Consider the following 19661-nt stretch of genomic DNA (forward strand, 5'->3'; position numbering starts at 1 on the left):
ATACTAGGTTGAGTTCTTGCTGTAGACTGCTCTGCAGAGATCTTTGCTCCAAGCAAAGTTCACCTGCTGTCCATCATGGAACTATCTGGCTCCTTGAGATGCTTTAAGTAATAGTCTTCACTTAAAACCAGTGGCTTGAGCAGAGGTTTAAGATATATGGGAAGAAATGTTCCCTCGATTAAGAAGGATAAAAAGATGCCACTTAATAGTTAGGGATAAAATCTTCCTCCCTGGAGTGAGAAGTGTTTGCTGCAGGATTTCTTCTGGAGGCCTCTAGAACATCTCCTTCCATGCAGAAGTCCGCAGCCGGCTGCTGCTGCTCACTGCCCTTGCTGCCCGTTCGGCAGCAGCCCAGCCCAGTCCATCCCAGCCCGCTGCCCGCGGGCCGCAGCGCGCCCGTCCCGGGGCGCTCCGTGCCCGCAGCCTGCTGCCCGCAGCCTGCTCCCCGTGCCCGGTGCCGGCCCCGCAGCCCCGGGCACAGCCGCAGCCGGGCCGGCCTTACCCAGGCTTTCAAACTTCTCCCTGGCCGTGCGGGCGTAGGCGTCGCGGTCGTGCAGGGCGTAGGGGATGAACAGCACCCGCTTCACCTTCCTGGGAGAGGAGAGAGGGGAGAGCGCGGTCGGCGCGGCGGCGGCGGGGGCCGGGCGCGCTCCCGCGGCGCTGGCGGCGCTTACTGCCCGAGGAAGCTCTGGATGTGCTGCTGGCAGTGGCCCAGGTACCCCCCTCCGTGCAGGGTGGAGTTGGAGATCAGCAGCAGGCGCCGCGGGCCCCCCATGCCGAGCCTAGCCGAGCCGAGCCGAGCCCCGCTCCCAGCCCGGCCCGGTCCGCCCCTTCCTGCCCCGCCGGCGGCCTCGGGGTGGGGCCGAGCCGCCGCCGCTCCGCCGCCCCGGCCTGGCCATGCTGGACTTCGCCATCTTCGCCGTCACTTTCCTGCTCATCCTCGTGGGCGCCGTGCTCTACCTGTACCCGGTAATGCTGCCGCCGGTGGGACGGGGGGCCCGGCCCGGCCCCCGGTGCAGGCGGGCGGAGAGCGAGCGGCCGCGGGGCCGACGCAGCCCCGGGCCCGCCTCACGGCCCTGGGCCGGGCGGTGCCCCTGGCCCGGCGGTGCCCCTGGGCCCGGGCGGTGCCCCCGGCCCGTGGCCCGGGCCCGTTCGGGACGTGGCAGAGGCCAGCGGGAGAAGCTGCGGGGCAGGGCGTTCCCGGCACCGCGCAGCCCCGGCACTCTTCCTGCCTTACGTGCTCCAGGGGGAATCCCGCTTCCCAGAGGCGCGATCATCTGCTCGCCTTGCCTTCGTGCAGGCCTCCAGGGCAAATCAGTGTGTGATACCCTACATTGCAAACTTGACCCTGTAAATCTTTACGTAGACATCTTTCATCAAACCAGATGAATAATCCTGGTTTAGCCAGTGGCACCAGGCACACAGTTGAGGTTTATCGGCTTAGCAGGTTTAAAGCTTGCAGATGTAGCATACCCAGCTCCTGTTCCCTGTTTGGAAGTAGTGTAGTGGTATTGGTGTGGAAATTTCATCTGCCAGAAAGCTGTGGGACCTGTATAAAATCTGAAGTTCCTGTAGATTGATGCATTTCTTTTTACTCTAGGCATCTAGGCAAGCATCAGGTATCCCTGGGCTGGCTCCAACTGATGAAAAGTAAGTGGATTTTGTCCCACATTTATGAAGTTCAGCATTGGCAGAGGATGCTGTTCATGACCAGATACCCTCTGTGTTTCTCAGGGATGGCAATCTGCCAGATATCATTGTCAGCAGCAGTTTACATGAGTTTCTTGTGAACCTTCATGAGAAATATGGGCCAGTGGTCTCCTTCTGGTTTGGAAGGCGTCTTGTTGTCAGCCTCGGCTCCATCGATCTCCTGAAACAACATGTTAACCCCAACCGGTTGTGTAAGTGTTTTTTATTTGTCTTTTGAGTCCATTTGTTCTGGCCTCACCGGGCATCAAAGGAAGAGTGTCAAAGGAAGTTGGGGTTTCATTCTACATTGAAAAAAATTGAGACTTTGTAGCTGACATGGTGGTTCAAATATGACTGCTTACTGGACTTGAGTATCAGTGACCAAGAGTTACTGCTGTCCAGTGGCCATCAAGAAATCAGTATGCTTGTGTCTTTTACCATCTCTCTACAGGCTTTTCAGGAAAAGCATCATGCTCATTAGTCACTTGATAGAGCAAGGTGAACGTCTTGTAGCCACTTGGCATACATTTTAAAAGCAGTTTGAAATACAGTTTAGGAGGGTAAACTTTGCTAAATCAAGTCTGAAAGCAGCTCTGCTTGTTTGTGATAACTGCCTTGTATGGTTCAGCATGAAGGTTTTTCAAACTATTATTTGGAAAAAGTTCCTTACCTTTCATGTTTCTTTGGGTGCATAGAGTTTTGTGGTGAAAACCTTGAATGATCTTCCACTCTTGGAAGTGGATGGTGGTGCTGGTAGCTGAGTTGACCGTCTTAGTCATAGGAGAGAATTTATGGCTTAAGCCTCTTAGGGGGGCATTTTGCTTCCTAAAGGTTATCACACTTGATAAGTTGGTGTTTGGGTTTACTCTCTTGCTTTGCCAGTTTTTATCTTACGAGGTGTGCAGAGGTGCACACCTCTGACCTGATCCTGTAGGCTGTCTTTAGGCACAGGCAGATAGCTCAGCTCACTTCATGCTGGGGTCGTGAGGGGTAAGCTTCATGTACAGTTGCCTGACGGAATGAAAAAAAGAAATGGTGACAATCTGGGAAAGGAGTGGGATTTAACAAGTATCAGCAAGACACAGCGGATAACGATGACACTCCAGAAGGTGGAAAACCACCCTGAAAGATCTGAATGCTCTCAAGTATGTTGGGGGAAAATTAGGCAGACAGTCACTTTCCCAAAGCTCAGAGAAATGGTGACAGGCCCCTACACAGGCAAGTTCTCATAAATGTTCTGAATTTGGGAGGATCTGAGTATTGGAGAGAGAGAAATACGATGCCTGGACTTAAGTGCAGGAAATTAGGTGACCCAGGCAGCTACAGACTAGCCTAGTATCCTGCTATGCCAAGGGCTAAACATATTTTTTTAAGGATGGGGGATAAATGGGAAATGCACATTGTGCTTTGGTAATTAAATTTTTAGAAAAGTCAAGTGTCAGGGATTCAGTTCAGAATTTGCTTGGGTACTAGTAAATACTGGACTGGTACTTGAAAGGGGGATCAATGCTATATTGTCTTGGAAAAGTGCAATGCAGTGTTGGGGACATGAAATACTCCATCTTATGTTACTGTCCTACCCTGATGGCATTATTCTGGAAGCCTTTCTCAGTACAGGGCAGCAGAGTGAGATGAATATCCCTCAGGGATAGCTGATATCCCACCCATCAGGGCTGGGATAGCAGGAACAGGAACAGGAGGAGAAAAAGTGGGCTGCATGAATTGCCTGTGGGATGACATGGCCCTCAGAAAAAAAAGGATATATTGAGTCATGGATTTTCTGTAAAGAGAGGACTTTTGCACAAAATGAGCATGAGTCAGACCTGGAGTCCTGTGTGTGGCTCTGACCTCTATACTCAGGCATGATTTTGAATAAAGCAAGTGCAAATAAAGGCTGCCAGTGCTCTCAGAGGAGTGGGAAGCCTGTCGTGCAGGCGAAGCCAGGGAAAGTGTGTTCAGCCCAGACGAAGAAAGAGCTTCTGAAGGGATACTCATAAAGGCAACAAGCTTGAAGTGAGGAGGGTTCTAATGATCTCAGAGCTAGAAGAGCAGCAATATTAGTTGTATCACTGCTTTCCTTTTAGAACTGATGCTTGCCAGAAGTGCTCAAACTTTATTAGAGGTGAGGAGTCTTACAGGCTATATTTCCTGAAACACTGAGGTGTAGACTGAGCTGAATAGCTGTAATTGAGTAGCTGTAGCCATTCCTGTACCCTTTCTTGGTGAGTGGGAACAGGGGTTGTAGTAGGCCTCAGCCACAAAGTGGCTCTGGGCGGCTTGAACTTTTATTGGAGATGTGGTCTTGCCCATATCTCTTCTGTGCACACAGTGCTGTGGGATAGGAGACAGCCCACAGTGGACTGCATTATATCCAACTCCTGACTCTTCATCCCCACTTGAAAACCCATGCTATGTGACTGTTCCTCAGTCAGCTGGAGTGCCTGAGGCCACCATCCATCTTCATGGATACCTGATATTTGGGTTCCAAGGCTGAGATAGAGGATTTGGCTCCAAGCATCAAAGGTTCCTTTCATCTCATATGTGTGTCACAGGTATGGCCAAACTTCCTGGGGAGAGAGAGGTACAGATAATACATTTCTCATCAAAGCCTTGAAGCTGGACTAATTGGATTCGTAATTATAAACATTTCCAATGCCAGGAGACTCTTTTTCCTTAGGCTTCAAGCAGTGTTTGAAATTGGTATGTTTTGATGACCTCTTAAAGCTTGGTTGAGATTCATTTGCAAGGGGAATTCAAAGGAAGTAAAACTTTGCAGCTGGTACTGGTGATTCCCCTGAGTGGCTCTGGGGAAGCAGTTCAGGCCTACAAACAATGTGAATGTGAAGAGGGTGGACAAATTCAGAATTGCCAGGAGCAGGGGGTTCAGAGACCAGCATGGAAAATTCTCCTGAGTTGATGCTGCTTTTTGAGTTGGGGCAATGAACCTGAAGCACACTGAATGCTGGAGATGGAGCTGTGGGTCCTGGCTTGTCTGAGCAGACTTCATTGCTGTTGTGTGAGCATTTTACTGTGCAGGTTCAGAGGTCCTTTCTGTCTCTGATGGTCAGTTGTGCTCGATCTCAGTTAGAACTTTTCACTATATTTATTTGCAGTGGTGTCCAGGACAGCACTGTGAGGTTTTTGGGATGGGGAGATTTCCATGTAAGTGAAAAGAACAGTTGAAATTTTGGTATGTGTCACTAGGAGGGGTGAAAATGTAACCCTGGAGATGTTTTCAAGACCGAAGGCTGAAGGATGAAGTCTGTGCAAGTGCTGGCAGAAGAGAGCTCTCTCCAGAAGCAGGTTGTGCCTTGTGGAGTCACTAGCCTCCCACAGCTGTGCAGAAATAGCCTTTTCCCAAACAGCAGGAGGTAGAGCCAGCCCTCAGCAAAAGGGCCTGGGCTCTGCAGCCCTGAGTGAACAGCAGTGAGTCTGTATTGGTGATGTGGGATTGCCAGTTTAGTCTAGGGACACTGGGAGAAAAAAACCCAGAGCCCATGGCTAATGCAGCAGTTTACTTTCATATGCAGCAGGAAAACTTTGCAGTTTCAGCAGGCAAAGCATCCTCCAGCCTCTCTAGATGCTTCTGCTTGCTCGATTTTCTGTGTGGGCTTTGCCACCTGCCATGTGTCTTCCTGGCTGCCCAGTATTGTGCCTAGCTGTGCCAGTGCCAGTCAGCAGGGATCTGTGGCATGAATAGCAGCTCCACGACAAAGTACCTTGGAGGAGGAATTGTCAGCAGCAGCTCGAGGCACATAACAGCCAGTGCCACGTGGAGAGCCACAGGTACCATCTGCTCTGCCAAAAGACACATGCTCATGCTCCTTGTCATTCAAAGTGGGAAAGAGGGTGAGATGCAGAGCTTAAAAACATTGGAAGGGAAAAGATGTGAGAGAAAAACATTTGGGAAAGATTACCATATTCATGCCTCTGGCCTCGTTAGCTGCTTTTATGTCTTTAGGTTGTAAGTCCTCTGCAGGTGGGAATTTTCTCTTCTTGTAGGTTTGCCTGGTAGCATAATAAGGCCTCAGTCTCTGTGGGGAATCCTAGATACATCCACAGCTGGTAAAGTCATATGTGTCTAGCCCAGCCTTGATGTTTTCTGATGCCTCAGAGGTTTCACTCTCCATCTGGGAGAAATAACAGACTATGATAAACAGCGACAATATCCTTCTTGAAAACCCTGATTGCTGCTTCCAAATAGCTCCTTAAAGACTCTGTCAGATCCACAAGACACACTAAAAGGTTTACAGAAAGGGAAAAACATATGCCATGCTGTATTGCGCAGTTTTGCATTGGCACTTAATATCCTTCAACAAATTTATTAACTAGAGGTACTTGGTGGTGAAATTCAGAGTTAAGATGATTAGCAGTAGAAGCATTCTGTAGCTTAGCAGGTTATGGTTTTCTGTAGGAGCTTCAGAGCTTCTGGAGGCAGCCCTGGCAGACAGGTAGGTGCTAGTTTGGGAAGAGCTCCTCAACAGGGAATTCAGTGCCCAAAAGAGAAATCATGCAGGAGCAGCAGGGTATCAAACCAGGTTTGCTGGGTCTGTGACGCAAAGGAAGGAGTGCCCAGAGCAACCTCTGGCTAAGTCTGTCATGAGCTGGTATGTCCTGAGTGCATAGCCACGTTCAGGGCAGGAGGGCACACCAGGTGTGAAGGGGGATGTGCTAAAGACACTGCAGGTCAGGCTGGAGAAGGGGAAAGACCATGCCACATTCACTCTTGTCACCAAGTCGATGGCACAACTAGCTGGGAACTGGCAAAGAGGGAACAAGCTCTGAAGGTATTTTTACTAAAGAGTTACTTGGTAGAGCCAGCAGGCAAACTCTGCATGGGGAGCTGATCACAGGGCAGCAGTCAGCCCTAAAGACTTGTGAGGTAGCAGCCCACACTGAGCAAGAGAAACTTGACACCCCAAAGACACTGTTGTAGGGGAAGGAGCCACAGAACCTTGCTCGCTGCCCAGAAGTAGCAGTATCTGATTAAAGAGGCTGCTGTTTTAATCAGCCCTGTGTAGTGTGACTTTTGAACGGTGTTTCCTCTGTTTGCTTTCAGTGGATCCCTTTGAGACAATGCTGAAATCCCTCTTGAGGTACCAGTCCAGCCTGAATGGGGATACAGGAGAGAGCCACATGAGGAGAAAACTGTATGAGAATGGTGTGACCAAGTCCTGGCAAAGTAATGTTGCTCTCATCCAGAAGGTAACTGCCTTTGTACAGCAGAGAAGCCCTGTGTGGCTCACAGAGGAAGGTTTAGTGAGAATGATCACTAGGATAAAGAACCTGCATTCAAATTCGTGCTGGGGCTATAAGCATTCTGAGATAGCAAACAACCTATGCCTTTCATGGTGTGAATGTTTGTGTTCTCTTAGCTCCAGTGGGCTGGGGGGAGGACTGAGCTTGCTTAATTTTTATGCCAAGATACCAGATGCAATTAAAGATACTGGAGCACCTGGATTCTAGATATATTTCCCAGGACAAGAGGATGGAGCAAGGAACCAGCTTTTGGAGTCACAAAGAGGTGATGCTGATTTAGTCCAGCAGCCGCAATATGATGTTTTCCTCTTCTGCATTAAAGGGTTTAAGGTTTCTTTTATGATAGAGGGAACAAGAGAAGAGGGTAGGGTTGCCATGTCAGGGGAGAACATTGAAAGAAGCAGAAGATTGGAGGCTAAAATGTTACTGTTTAATAATTGAAAGAAACCTGGAAAGAGTTTAGCATTATTCCATAGCCATGAAAGTGTGGTCTGCCTTAAGAAGTGGGTGGGAATGTGTCCAGGGTGTGTTTGGTAAATAGACTTCTGGTGTTACTGCTAACTAATGGTTCATTCCCTCTCAAGCTGTCAGAAGAGCTGCTGGCCAAATGGTTGTCTCTCCCCGAGGCACAACATGTGCCACTCTGCCAGCACATGCTGGGCTTTGCCATGAAGTCTGTCACGCAGACAGCCATGGGCAGCAGCTTTGAAGATGACCGGGAAGTCATCCGATTCCGCAGGCACCATGATGCAGTAAGTGTCCTGAAGAGCCAGGAAATCTCCTATTAAATTTTTCCAAACTGAAAACACAGAGCTTGAATCTGTGTACAGTTTAGTACAAGCTACTGCTGAGACTTTAAAGTATGAGCTTGAGGGGTCTGTCTCACTTGTCCCAAGCTGAAACTGTTAGATCCTACTGCTGATCCTGCTGTCATTAGTCTGAGGTGTTTCTAAAGGATCCACGGGGATCAGGAGCCCAAATCCAATGGCAGTTAGGAGGTCTTTGGCACCTAAGTCAGTTAAACTCTGTTGGGACTGCCAGTGGAATTTCTCCCTTTCGAAGATCTTCTGAAGGCTCTGTGACATTGTGGAGAAAGGAAAATCTGTGGAGATCTCACCTGTACATCCCCCCTACATGTGGGGATGTTAAACATGCTGGAGATAGGGTGAGAAATAAACAGTTCAATCTCCCATTTAAGATTCCCATAGTTTTTTTCCTACGGTTTTAATTACAGTTTTTTTAATTTCAGTTTAATTCCAGTTAGCATAGTCTGAAATAGGATGTGATGTTGTGAAGAGACCAGTTCCATATTGACAGGAAGTCCTGATTTTATTTGGTGTTTTCATATTCCTGAGTAGGGAAGAATAGAATGGTCCCAGCAGGCTCAGTCTATGGTAAGTGATGGTGCTGTTCTTTCTGTCCTTCCAGATCTGGTCAGAGATTGGAAAAGGTTTCTTGGATGGATCTCTTGACAAAAACATGACTAGGAAGAAGCACTATGAAGATGGTAGGTTTCTTCCAAAATTAGGGTTTTCCTACTACTCTGATTAATACTTAGGAGTTAGCTAGCATATGAAAGCACTTCATTTGCCCAGTTGTTTTGGCTTATCTTCAGAGTTGCTCATCATGCTGCAAGCTACGAGATACACTGTGCTTACTCTCAGATTAGATCATTGTTTTGGAGTTGAGTAGCAAGCTGCCTTTATGTGAGAAGTTGTAGGACTAGAATTCCAGTTCCAGGTTCAGTTCTAGGGTCTGTCCAGTCTGGAGAGTGATAGAGGGGAAGAATCAGGGTGTGCTTCCTCCCTTACTGTTCTGTTTCCTAGTGTCCACTTTTGACCTCTCTTGGAGGCAAGCAGCTGTGCTAGGTGGAGACAGATGGAGCCTCTGGATTTGGCTCATATGGGCATTCAGATGTTGCACCATCTGGGGCCTGTACTGCCAGACAGCCACTCACAGGCTGGAAAACACAAGTACAGAGGTGCTGCTCTGTTGGATACACCATCAGGTAGCCTCTGATGGGCTCTTACAAGATAACATGATTTTCAGGTCTGTTACAGCAGTACTTTTGTTTCTAATATATTTTATAGTAAGTTATTGCAATTTTAGATTGTCTTATCTTTTTTGTTCTTAATAATTAAACCATTTCGGTATTGATCGATAAGACACTGAACTGAAGTAGATTGTATCTGGAACTAAAGTTTTGTTTGTAAATCTTCCAAGCCCAGTGTTTCCTTCTTTATGCTTCTGGTTCTGTGGGTTTCAGAACCTGAGGACAACTTCTGCCCCATTGAAGTGGGTTCCTCCCATGGTCACTCTCTGTCTGAGTTGTAGTATGATGATGCATGAGGACACAATTTCACAAACTCCGGATAGTAAGCCATGGTGTCTGAGTGATGCTGGCCTCCCTGTGCAGAGAGGAGGAAGGAAGGTATTCTAAGACAAAGGAACTGAAGTGGGCCTTGATAAATGGAGTTTCGTACCCAAATTCTACTCCATGTTTCTTGGATAGTCCTCAATAGGTCATTTAAGCCAGACAGGCAATGGTGTCTAGGTCCCTAATTCCCACAGCAGTCATCAGGAGTGAGGCACTTGCATATCTTCAGATATGTGGACTCTGTGCCAAAACCCTCCCCCGTTTCTCTCCACTCCTTTCTGTGTCTGCAGACTCTTTAGCACAGAGCCATCTTCTTGCTCCCTGCCTGTAGAGCCCCTGGCCAAAGGGGCTCCATCAGTCCTGGTGCTGTAGTAATTGTGACTCTGCAGGCCATGTAACCAGAGTTATGTGCCTCATACCTGTTTTCATGGGGGCTGATGAAAATACATTCTCTGGTGGTTTGACAGTGTTACTTGTCTTCCCCTTCTGTGATTTCAGCTCACAGAGTATACACCTTGGTTATACCTGTAAGGATGGCTTTTTATAGGCAACCTCTGTTATTTAGTTCCTGCATTTCAGCTAAACTGGGGATACTGCCTTCCAAATTGACAGTAACATGTAACAGAGGCTGCTTCTGTAAATGAGCCCAGCAGGGACAGCTGGTCTGAAAATCTGCTTGGGAAGATGAATTTGCTTCTCTGCAGCACCAGGATGACCAGGTTTTAAAATAAGCATTTATTTTTTCTTCCAAAGCTCTGGTGGAGATGGAATCCATCTTAAGGAAGGTTACGAAGGAGCGCCGAGGCAGATCATTCAACAGGCATGTCTTTATAGACACCTTGCTGCAGGGGAACCTGAGTGACCAGCAGGTCTGTGCAGCTGTTACCTCCTTACACAGTAATGGAGTTTTGCCAGATGGGCAATTCATTACATTGTAGCCTTTGATTAATATAAGTTCTTGCATCTTAGCTTAGCTTTTTTACCAAAGCAGGGCTTCTGCTTAGTTTTTTCTATTCCTGCAATGTTTGATTTCATTAGACTTTGGTAGATTTCCTTGCCACTGCTTCATAGCTATTTTTATAAACCAGAAGTATGTTAATATTAAGCATGGCATGTGCAATTCTATTGGAAGTTCTAAAGAGAGTTCAGTATATGTCTTCTAGATACATTTCCTGCTCTCTGTACTAAAGGGATTTAATGTGCTTGAGTGGAGAGTGTGCCAGTTCTTTATTCTCTTTACAGTCTTATGAACTTCATTCCGTGAAGTAGATTTTCTTTCCTAGATTCTGGAAGATACAATGATTTTCTCTTTGGCAGGATGTGTAATCACCGCTAACTGTAAGTACAGTTACTGTAGGTAGCTTCCCATCCTTACACTCAGCTGCCAAAAACTGTGTGTGATGACATGAGACTTACCCTAGGCTAATAAAAAATTGCATTAATCATTCTTTCTCCTGAGCTACAGATATAGAAGAAGCAGCTAATTTTTACATCAGACTGTTGACACAGCCTCACAGTTAGTGAGCTGAACCTAAGCTGTGTTTGACAACCTTTCCAGTCTTATGGTGAACCTTAGAATCTGTCCCCATTGCTTTTTGCTTGCATTCTTAACCCCAGACAACTGATGCTAAATTTGATGAAGAAAAACACCAACATAAATAACCCACAAAGGTCATGTTGTAAAATAGGTTCAGGCACATAGGAAGAAAGATTGCTAGTATCTGTCTGGGTGCTTTGAATTTCTGAAGAATTGGTGTGTTCCATGTATGGAGGACTTTCAAAGAAGCTACTCTGGGATTTATGCAAAGATTATGAAAAAAAACCCAAACAAATAAAAATACTAACTGAAGCTGTGTAAAATACCTTATGATAAAGGGATGATTATCTGGCTTTGTACCTCAGCCAATGGGGCTGGGACTCCAAAGAAAACCTCCAAGATACATCTAGGTGTTAAAGAATGGGAAGTTAATCAGATAACTATGGTAATACTCTCTCCAGAGAATATTCTCTCCAGGTACTCTAGGAAGACTGTAATTTTAAGGGGGCTTGAATCCTCATGGATTCACAGAATCACGGAATATTCTGATTTGGAAGGATCATCAAGTCCAAGTTTCCAGATAGTTCTCATGAATAGACATTTTTGAGAGCTAGAAACATTTCCTTGTAGCTTTAGGGAAACTGCATCCTACACACTTACTTCTTATGCAAGGTTTTTTTCTCACTCTGCTATTGAAGATAATCTCAAATACCTCAAAAAGTAGATGTAGGGGGACAAGTGCTGGCCAACATCTGCAGAGAGCTCCCTTCAGGAGCCCCAGGCATTGGCTATCTGGAGCATTTGCCTGAGATGTGCTAGGGAAGACCCCCAAATAAGGTAATTTTCTAAAGCTTTGAATAAACCAGCCTTTCATTTGCATGCTTGGTGTAATAGCCCTGATTCCCCTGGGTTAGTTGGGCTGTGTGGTCTCTTTGCCAGAGCTATGGGGCTGAGTGCTTTAGTGTCCTGCAAAGCTCCTCATAGTATCAGAAAGAGAATTTTAGCTTGCAGGGCCTCTTGTTACACAGGAGTTCAGCCTCTGTTCCTGCCACTGAATACAGAATAAGCACAGCCTGCTGTGAACAGTGGCCAGCTTGTTTTTAGGCCAAAAAGTAATGTTGAAAATATAGGAAGTGAGAAAATTGAATGCCATTTTTAAAGGTTTAAATTTTCTGGGTCTAGTCCTGTCTTGATTCCTTCCCCAGTGTGCACCTGGGCGGTCTATTTCCTCACAACCTCAGAAGATGTTCAGCAGAATCTCTACAGGGAGATGGACCGTGTTCTGGGGAAGGGACCAATCACACATGAGAAAGTGGAACAGCTCAGGTGGGTCCTATAGAAGGAGTGCAGAGGAAGGCTGTGTCATGTGGTGGGGACAGGTGTTTCATGTGGAATCTGATGCCTAGCCTGCACTAGGTCAGGAGAAGGCATCCAAAAGCTGCTTGCTCCCTTTCTTTCTGTAAGTAATCAAACCACAGGATGACTTGCAGAATAGAGAGAATCTGCTGGCATTGCAGACGCAGGGACCAAGGTGCTCACTTTAGGGTGTCTCTAGGAAACCTTTTAGGTTCACTAGCAGAGAAGAAGCACAGAATCAGTGCCCTGACTGCCAGGCCAAAATTTTTGCTCACTGTCTTGTTTGGTTTCTGTCCTAGTTTTCCAGAGTGGTAATCAGTCATTTTCATGGTTGGATATAGAGCTATTTAGAGAGAAAGTATGGACCAATCTTTTCAAAGGGCTGCAAGTAATGATGAATGGTCAACAGTGTGCCTTTATGTTTTCTGCATTTGTTATGTTGGTGCAACCAGGTGCATTTTGTATTTGGACTAGTGTTAGGGTTTCAGTGAGGGAATATCAAGTTTGTGGTTTTCTTGCTGCTTCTTGTATGAGTGAGAGGTACAGGAAAAGGGCTGGTGTGTTTATGCATTTTAGTAGATTTAGTTGGGTTTAAAGTCTGAAAGAAGAGGGATTCCAATAACCTGTAAAAGCTGTTAATGAGATTTAATGCTTCTTACAAAGATGTTAGGACTCCTTGCCAGAAAAAAAAAAAAAAGAAGTGCCTCTAAATAATTGCCAGAAAAAAAAAAAAAGAAGTGCCTCTAAATAAAGCAGTTGACTCTGCTCTGCTTGTTGCCACAAGGATGTGGACAAGCTTCTCTCTGAGACTAACCAAGGGTTACTGGTTGCAGGTATTGTCGGCAAGTCCTGTGTGAGACAGTGCGGACAGCAAAGCTCACTCCCATTGCTGCACAGCTGCAGGAGCTCGAGGGCAGAGTCGACCAACACACTATCCCCAAAGAGGTAGGGCAGTGCTGGGAGCTCTAGGCCACTCTCCTTTCCTGTTGGGAAATTTGCTGTTTCCTCTTCTTCCAGACCAAGAGTGAGGCAGGAATACCATTTCTTCAGTGTTGAACCTGGGCAAGTGCTCTGCCATCTGAAAGTACAGTTTAGCTCAAAGTTTGCCTGCAGTTCCTCTGTGGGAAGGACTCTGCAATTTCATGTTCTCTTGCTGAGCAGATTTGCTTCTGCTTCTTGGATGAGTAAGCTTTTGAATTGGCCTATGGACTTAGTTATGCATAAAAGAGCATTGTTTCGGGCTTCATCATATCACCTTCCCTTCTTGAGAGTGAAGTAGTGCATACATACATCTCGGCAAGCGTAGAAAAATGGGGTCACACCCTCTGTAACCATGAACAATTGCAGTATGATTCTTAGAAGTTAAAATCCTAACATTTGGGCATGGATTATGAAAATCTGTAGATGAATATGGCATAATTATATTTTTAATCCACCTAAATATGAGTAGTCTACAAAATAATTATCATCCAGCAGAGCTATTGAGAGGTGTCTTTATTTATGCATTTCCTCCCGCATTGACGTGTTGTTATTCTTTTTGCAGACACTTGTGCTTTATGCTCTTGGTGTGATTCTGCAGGACAGCTCATCTTGGCCATCACCATACAAGTATGTAGAATCGACCTAAATTGCAACCAATTCCTTTGCTTTGTTAAATTAGATCTTGCAGCACAGCCTTTTGTGCTGCAGGGCCTGCCTTAAGCAGATTCTGGAGATGAAAGAGAGTCTGCAAGAAAATCAGTTTATGAAAGTCTGAGTTTGTTTGTCTCCATGGGCATGGCTATGGGGCAGTTAAAGTTAGGTTCCTCCGATGCTCCAGTCTGTGTGTGTGCATGGATATGTTAGGGTTTAGTACAGACTTTTTTGTGCATATACACAGAGCTTCCCTGGCTGATGCTGGTAACTGCTGTTAAAGGTTTTCTGTGAAACAGTGACTTGAATGGCTTTGGAATCACTGCTCCGTCATCATGAAATTATGCAAGGGAGGAAATGTCAGTCTGAAGTTGTGGGTTTTTAGGATGAAGAGAGATGCTGCCTCAATATTTCAGTCTGTCTGTGAAAACTGGATCTAGGCCAGTGTTTTGGAGGTTAAAGAAAGAAATCGCTGTAGCTTCCTGTGGCCTCCAGGTGGCAAATATTAACCTGTATCTGATTTACTTCACTTGGGCTACAAAAAATGTGGGTCAGTTATTCTAGACAGACAGAACAGACAGTTGAGATTTAGGAGAAAGAATAGAGCCTTTAGAACAACACTTGTCCTCTCCTGCAATTACACTTTTTAGAAAGGGGTCAGGCATTGATACACCAGTCTATGAGCACCTTGGCAGGGATTGCCTCCCAAGGCAGGTCATAACTGTGTTCAGGTTTGCTGAGACCCCGTGGGACCAAGAATGAGGACTGCTATGGACATTGTATGTTTGTTTCAGGGAGGCTGGGCTTGAGGTTTAGCTTGAGGTAGATGAAGATTTCCATGACAAAAGTTGGAGACCATCTCTCTGTGATCCTTTCACCCACCTACTACACAAAAACTGTTTGCTCTCCCTGCTTTTTTGCTAGGCAGGTGCAGTTTCTCTCCTGTTACAAAATCTGTAATTTTCACTTTAGTTCAGGGGAAATGCTTTTCCCAAGCATCAGAACCCACATGCCCTTTTACCTTGTTAGAAGCAGACCTTGGATCTTTAAGCAGGGAGGTGAAGGCTTGAAGTATTTAGCACGAAGGTTTAAAAGAACCATCTTCAGTCCCTCAAATTTTGTGTTTGGAGGGCGGTGAATATTTAAATTTATTTTATTTGTTTCCCTTGTTTTAACTCATGCCAGCCCTGGATAATAGCTTTCTCACAGTCTCTACCATCCTAAAGCTGGAAACCACTTTTCTCACTTCAGTGAGTCACTGGCTTCCCTCCCCCAGCACATACACATACACACACCAGCTGCTTGAAGAGAACGGTGAGGGGCAAGGAGAAAAGGGAAATATTTTTGGAAGTGAAAAAGGAAGGTACTCAGAGAGGCAGAGAGAGGGAGAGAGAGAGACAAATGAGATTGCGTGTGCCCTGGAGAGGAATAGAGGGCAGGTAACAGCGTCAGCTCAGCTGTGTACTGCACATTAGTTCCAGCCCTGTTTGTCAGTTTGTCAGCATTTTGGCCAAGATGGGACACAGCTGACCAGCTGGGAACATTGATGGAATGGATGCACAATTGCCTTCATACATTTGTGTGGAATGACACAGAGAGTACAAATTAGTGAGATTCTCTGTTTCATTTCTGGTTTTTTACTTGGGGTGTGTGTGTGCATGTTTCTGGGGAAAGGATGCTGTGCCTGCTCAGAAAACCCTAATGTGCTTCATCTTTTGTAGGTTTGACCCAGACAGATTCAATGAGGAATTAGCCATGAAAAACCTCTCCTTGTTGGGTTTCTCAGGAAGCCAGGAGTGCCCAGAGTTGAGGTGAGCATAGGGAAGGAGATCTTAATGACTCTCTGTGGCAGACAGAAGAGAAGGTCCTTCCAGCATCTTGGTGTTACTGCTGGACAACCTGTCCAAGCTGGCTGTTGTCCTTTGGCAAATTTACATCATAGCAAGGTTTATATTTTTTTCTCCTTATTCTTCCCTCAGGTTTGCCTACATGGTGGCCACAGTTCTGCTGAGTGTCCTGGTAAGGAAGCTGTATCTCCACCCAGTGAAAGGACAAGTCATGGAGGCAAAATATGAACTGGTAACCTCACCAAAGGAGGAAGCCTGGATAACAGTGTCTAAGAGAAGCTAAGAGCAAGTAAAACAAGGGGTTAAAAGTGCCAGCTGTGAAGCTCTGACCAAGGGTCTTAAGGAGAATCATACTGGCACCATGTTTACCCAGCCAAGGAATTTTATATCCAGATTTTTTTACCTTGCATATTCTTAACCTCATGCCTATCTTGGGTATTTTCTCTAATTCAACCAGTAATCATATTAAAGTAGATTTAATCTTTATGTTTCGTTTATATTTGCTTTTGGATCTCTGGCTAAATCTTTGCAAAGGAAGCAACAAAACCTTGCAGTGGTGTATGGATGAACTACTGAATGTCAGCTAGTCAAAGACCAGAGCTCTGGTTAACCCAGCCTCTTTCCAATAGCAGCCAGAGCTGGGTAAGAGTGCCCCTCTTATCCAGTGGAATGCTTCTTCTAAATCCTAGCTATATAAGACCTTGGAGACACAAGGACAAAGCCTTTCTCTATATATAGGTATTTTTATTCAAAGTGTCTTTCTCTCCCTTGAGCTATATCTGTCAGGAAGAACAGATATATCCTGTGAGCAGTATGTGTGAGTGTGAGAAAGAGAGAAATAAACTGGGGTGAGAATAGCACCACTAGTTCTCATGCTGTGTAATCTTGCCATGCTGTGGGGTTGCAAGAAAAAGGATGATTGAGAAATGCTAGTAAACCAAGAGGAATAAAATTGATTTGTCCCCTTAAAAAACAGAAGCATCAGTAATAATACGATGAAAGAAATAAAACCACAGAACAAAGCCCCAAGAAAGGGAGTCTCTAACCTGACAATTTTGAGGGCAGTGTCTAATCCAATCAACAGAAATTGACAGATGCTTGGAATTTATTCAGCACTGGGTCAGCATGAGACTCATCATGCAAGTACTGGAGAGTGCTGATTTCATAGGGCTCTAGATTAATGTACTTAATAACTTAAAAGCCTTTCAAAGAATCCTTTTCCTCTTTCAAAATGTGTGACCACCAAAGAAGCATCAAATGTTGCATATTCACTTGCTTTTTCCTGCTTCTTACTTTCTTTTTTTGCCAGTCATAGGATATCTCCATGCAGAGCCCCACTGAACGGATTGCAAGGCAGGAACCTCCTACCCCATCATGTCATTGGAGTAATTGCCATCTGCCTTACTGTTCATGTTGTGCTTCTTCCCTGTCTTTTACATTTTTCTCTTTATCTGATCTTCATAAGTCTTTCCTCCATACACCTGACTTCTCTGTTAGCTCCAGTTCCTAGCCCCCTTCCCACCCAGCAGCTGTGTGGTGGTAGGTGAGGGGTTTATCAGCTGTGTCTGCTTAAGTGTACACAGCTCCTGTGCACCACAGAGCAGGCCAAGAGGGTGTGCCTCCCATTAGAGCTACTTTTTACTGCTTGGGCAGAGTATGTGTAACTGGTAACTGCAGTTCTTTTTTCTACAGATATACCTTCCAGGTCAGGAAATCTGCTGCTCTTTTAAAAAGAGGTGTGTGTGTGAGGTGTGCCAGCCTGAATGCAATCCTGTCAGCACTTATGGGGTTTAACAGCTGATGCCATCCTCTGTGGGCACCAGACAAAGAAAATTCTGCTCTTGGGTTTAACATGCCATCTCTGCTTTTGATGGAGCTGTAGAGATTCAGATGCCCCCCAGTGTAGCTTCTGTTGGGGTAAAATGATACGGAGATGTTGGGCAGAAAAGGGAGAGTTGTGCAGTTCAGCTTCCTGTCTTTCTTGAATTGATTTTTATAATGAACTGCAAGAAAGCTCTTGCTAATCTGACCTCCACTTCACTAAAGGTTGGTCATGTCCCCAGATGGCAATTCATGTTAGGCTTTGCTTCACTGCTTATGCAAAAAGGCCTGTTTTTCTTGAAGGTTGCAGATGTTTCCTAAACCTTCTGGAGAAATCAGAGTGGTAAAGAATTTTCATTTTAAAACATCCTTGGACGTGCAGAGGAGGCAAAAAGAAGATTAAGCTACTCCCTTCTTTGGAAAATACAGTAGGATAGCACTGTCTCTGCTAGCAACTGAACAAGGAATATAACTGGGTGGTGAAGATCTGCTTTAGGAGTGAAGCTTTCAAACACTAGAAAAGCTTCCCAAGAGTAATTTCTATGTCTTGCTGGAGCTGATCAAACTGCCTTGCAACAGCCCCTTCAGGGTTACAGGAATCAAAAATGGGAGTGATTCCATATAATTTGTTACGAATTTTCCATTTGCCTGCATCCGTAGGCTGTGCTGGTGATCAAGCTTGCTACAGGAGTCCATGACTGATACAGGAGAAGAATGTGGCTCAGTGTGCTGGAGAAAGCCAATGATCAGTTTGTGTTTGCTCAAAACTGCTTTCAGAAAAACCAGCCTGACTCATCAGTTATGGAAATGTGTTGAGCATGGAGGGAAAGGAGGGTAAGGCACTCTCAGACATTTGTAATGCACTGCTGGGAGTGACACTAAGGTCACAGCCACATTGTTTGCTCAAGTCTGTAGGTTTCCATTCCTTGCTCTATGTGTGTCTGTCACTTCACACAGCCCAACTATGGCTATTTAGTGCAACACTCATCAGCCCAGCTATGGATCCTTGTGCAGCAAACTCATTTTTTAGTATGGAAATGTCCATGGAATGGAGCTTTCTTAGGAAGTTTTAATCTATTTTGATTTGAAGATTGAAAATCAAATTTCTCCCATTTCTGCCCTCACCCCTTGTCTGGCATGCACTGTCACTGGTTCTTGTTTGGCCTGGTTTCCTGAGAAAGACTTGTGTTCATAGGGTGTGCACTCTTCCCACTCACTTCTGGCCATTTTCCCCTTTCTCTTACAAGAACTAACTTCTGAGCCCTTGGGCCAAATCAGCTGCATTTGGCAGGGATTTGAATTCTGTACACTCTTGTGTTTCTGCAAATTTTGTGTGGAGAAGAGAAGATGACTGAGACAGGGTGTCTGTGCTAGCCGTGCCCCAGGATGTCAGCCACAGCCGCAGCACTGTCAGTGCCAGCCCGGGGAAGAGCCGGGGTCAGTGCCTGGCCTGGTGCAGTGACTGATCCCAGGAGTCCAGGCTGCAGAGCACTGGGCTTTGTCAGTGCTGCTCGACCCACACACTGAGGACATGTATGAAGTCCAGAGATGCCTTCTGCCTGTTATGTGGGGGATGTGGGCAAGCACTTCAACCTGTGGAAAAAGTCTTAGTCTGGGAAGAAAGCCAAGAGGGGGAGGTTACTATAATATAGGGAATTGTTGCTTTTTATGGTTCATATTCCTGCTCTACACTAGCAAGCTGCTTTACAAAGTTGACAGGATGGTTTTGAAAGGCACTGAGAAAAGGTGTCATTTAATTCCTTAGACTCTTACTGTAGGACAGGTTTCTACTGAGAGCTGCAAACTCACAAAAGGTAAGAGGCCAAGTGTATCTCTGTGCCTGGGCAACCTGCTGCCATTGGGAGCAGGCAGCCAGCACAGGTGGTGGGAGCAGCCAGGCCATTGCTAATGATCTTTATGGCTGGCAAAGCCTTTTACTTTTGCCCTTTGTCCTGGTGGCAGCTGGTGGGGCAGTTATTAACAACTTTGTGCAGAGGAGGCAATTTATTGATCTAGCATCCCATTATGCTGTTATCTCTACATTTTAATTAACATGAGCTACATATAGAAGCACCATTGCAGATTAATATCCTATTAATAATAGTAATATCCTTCTGTTCCCAGCAGTTTAAGGACTTGCTGG

At 45.7% G+C, this 19661-nt stretch overlaps 2 protein-coding genes across 6 annotated transcripts in view; one reads left to right on the forward strand and one right to left on the reverse strand.

The window, feature by feature from the left end:
- Window positions 1–1588, reverse strand: part of LOC100190105 (alpha-aspartyl dipeptidase-like) — a 7740-nt gene extending 6152 nt beyond the window's left edge. Inside the window, exons 1-2 of one of the 4 annotated variants that reach the window (XM_072931577.1) lie at window positions 961–1549; window positions 503–591 (exon numbers count right to left, since the gene is read on the reverse strand). In XM_072931577.1, coding sequence (XP_072787678.1) covers window positions 503–591; window positions 961–1277 — 406 coding nt within the window. In that variant the 5' untranslated portion in view covers window positions 1278–1549. 4 annotated transcript variants of the gene reach the window in all.
- Window positions 602–16183, forward strand: CYP20A1 (cytochrome P450 family 20 subfamily A member 1). Of its 2 annotated transcripts, none has more exons than XM_041717532.2 (13): window positions 602–715; window positions 1601–1650; window positions 1735–1901; window positions 6749–6894; window positions 7533–7700; window positions 8377–8455; window positions 10079–10194; window positions 10609–10663; window positions 12068–12188; window positions 13052–13163; window positions 13762–13826; window positions 15572–15661; window positions 15830–16183. In XM_041717532.2, exons 4-13 carry the CDS (start codon window positions 6766–6768, stop codon window positions 15978–15980), a joined length of 1086 nt encoding a protein of 361 aa, XP_041573466.1. In that variant the 5' UTR covers window positions 602–715; window positions 1601–1650; window positions 1735–1901; window positions 6749–6765; the 3' UTR covers window positions 15981–16183. The 2 variants fall into 2 exon arrangements, with proteins under 2 accessions (XP_041573466.1, XP_030133475.3); XM_030277615.4 differs by lacking the exon at window positions 602–715 and adding an exon at window positions 836–969.
- Window positions 16184–19661: the final 3478 nt, after the last annotated feature.

Source organism: Taeniopygia guttata, chromosome 7, assembly GCF_048771995.1.
Source record: "Taeniopygia guttata chromosome 7, bTaeGut7.mat, whole genome shotgun sequence".
In the NCBI taxonomy this organism is placed as follows: domain Eukaryota; kingdom Metazoa; phylum Chordata; class Aves; order Passeriformes; family Estrildidae; genus Taeniopygia; species Taeniopygia guttata.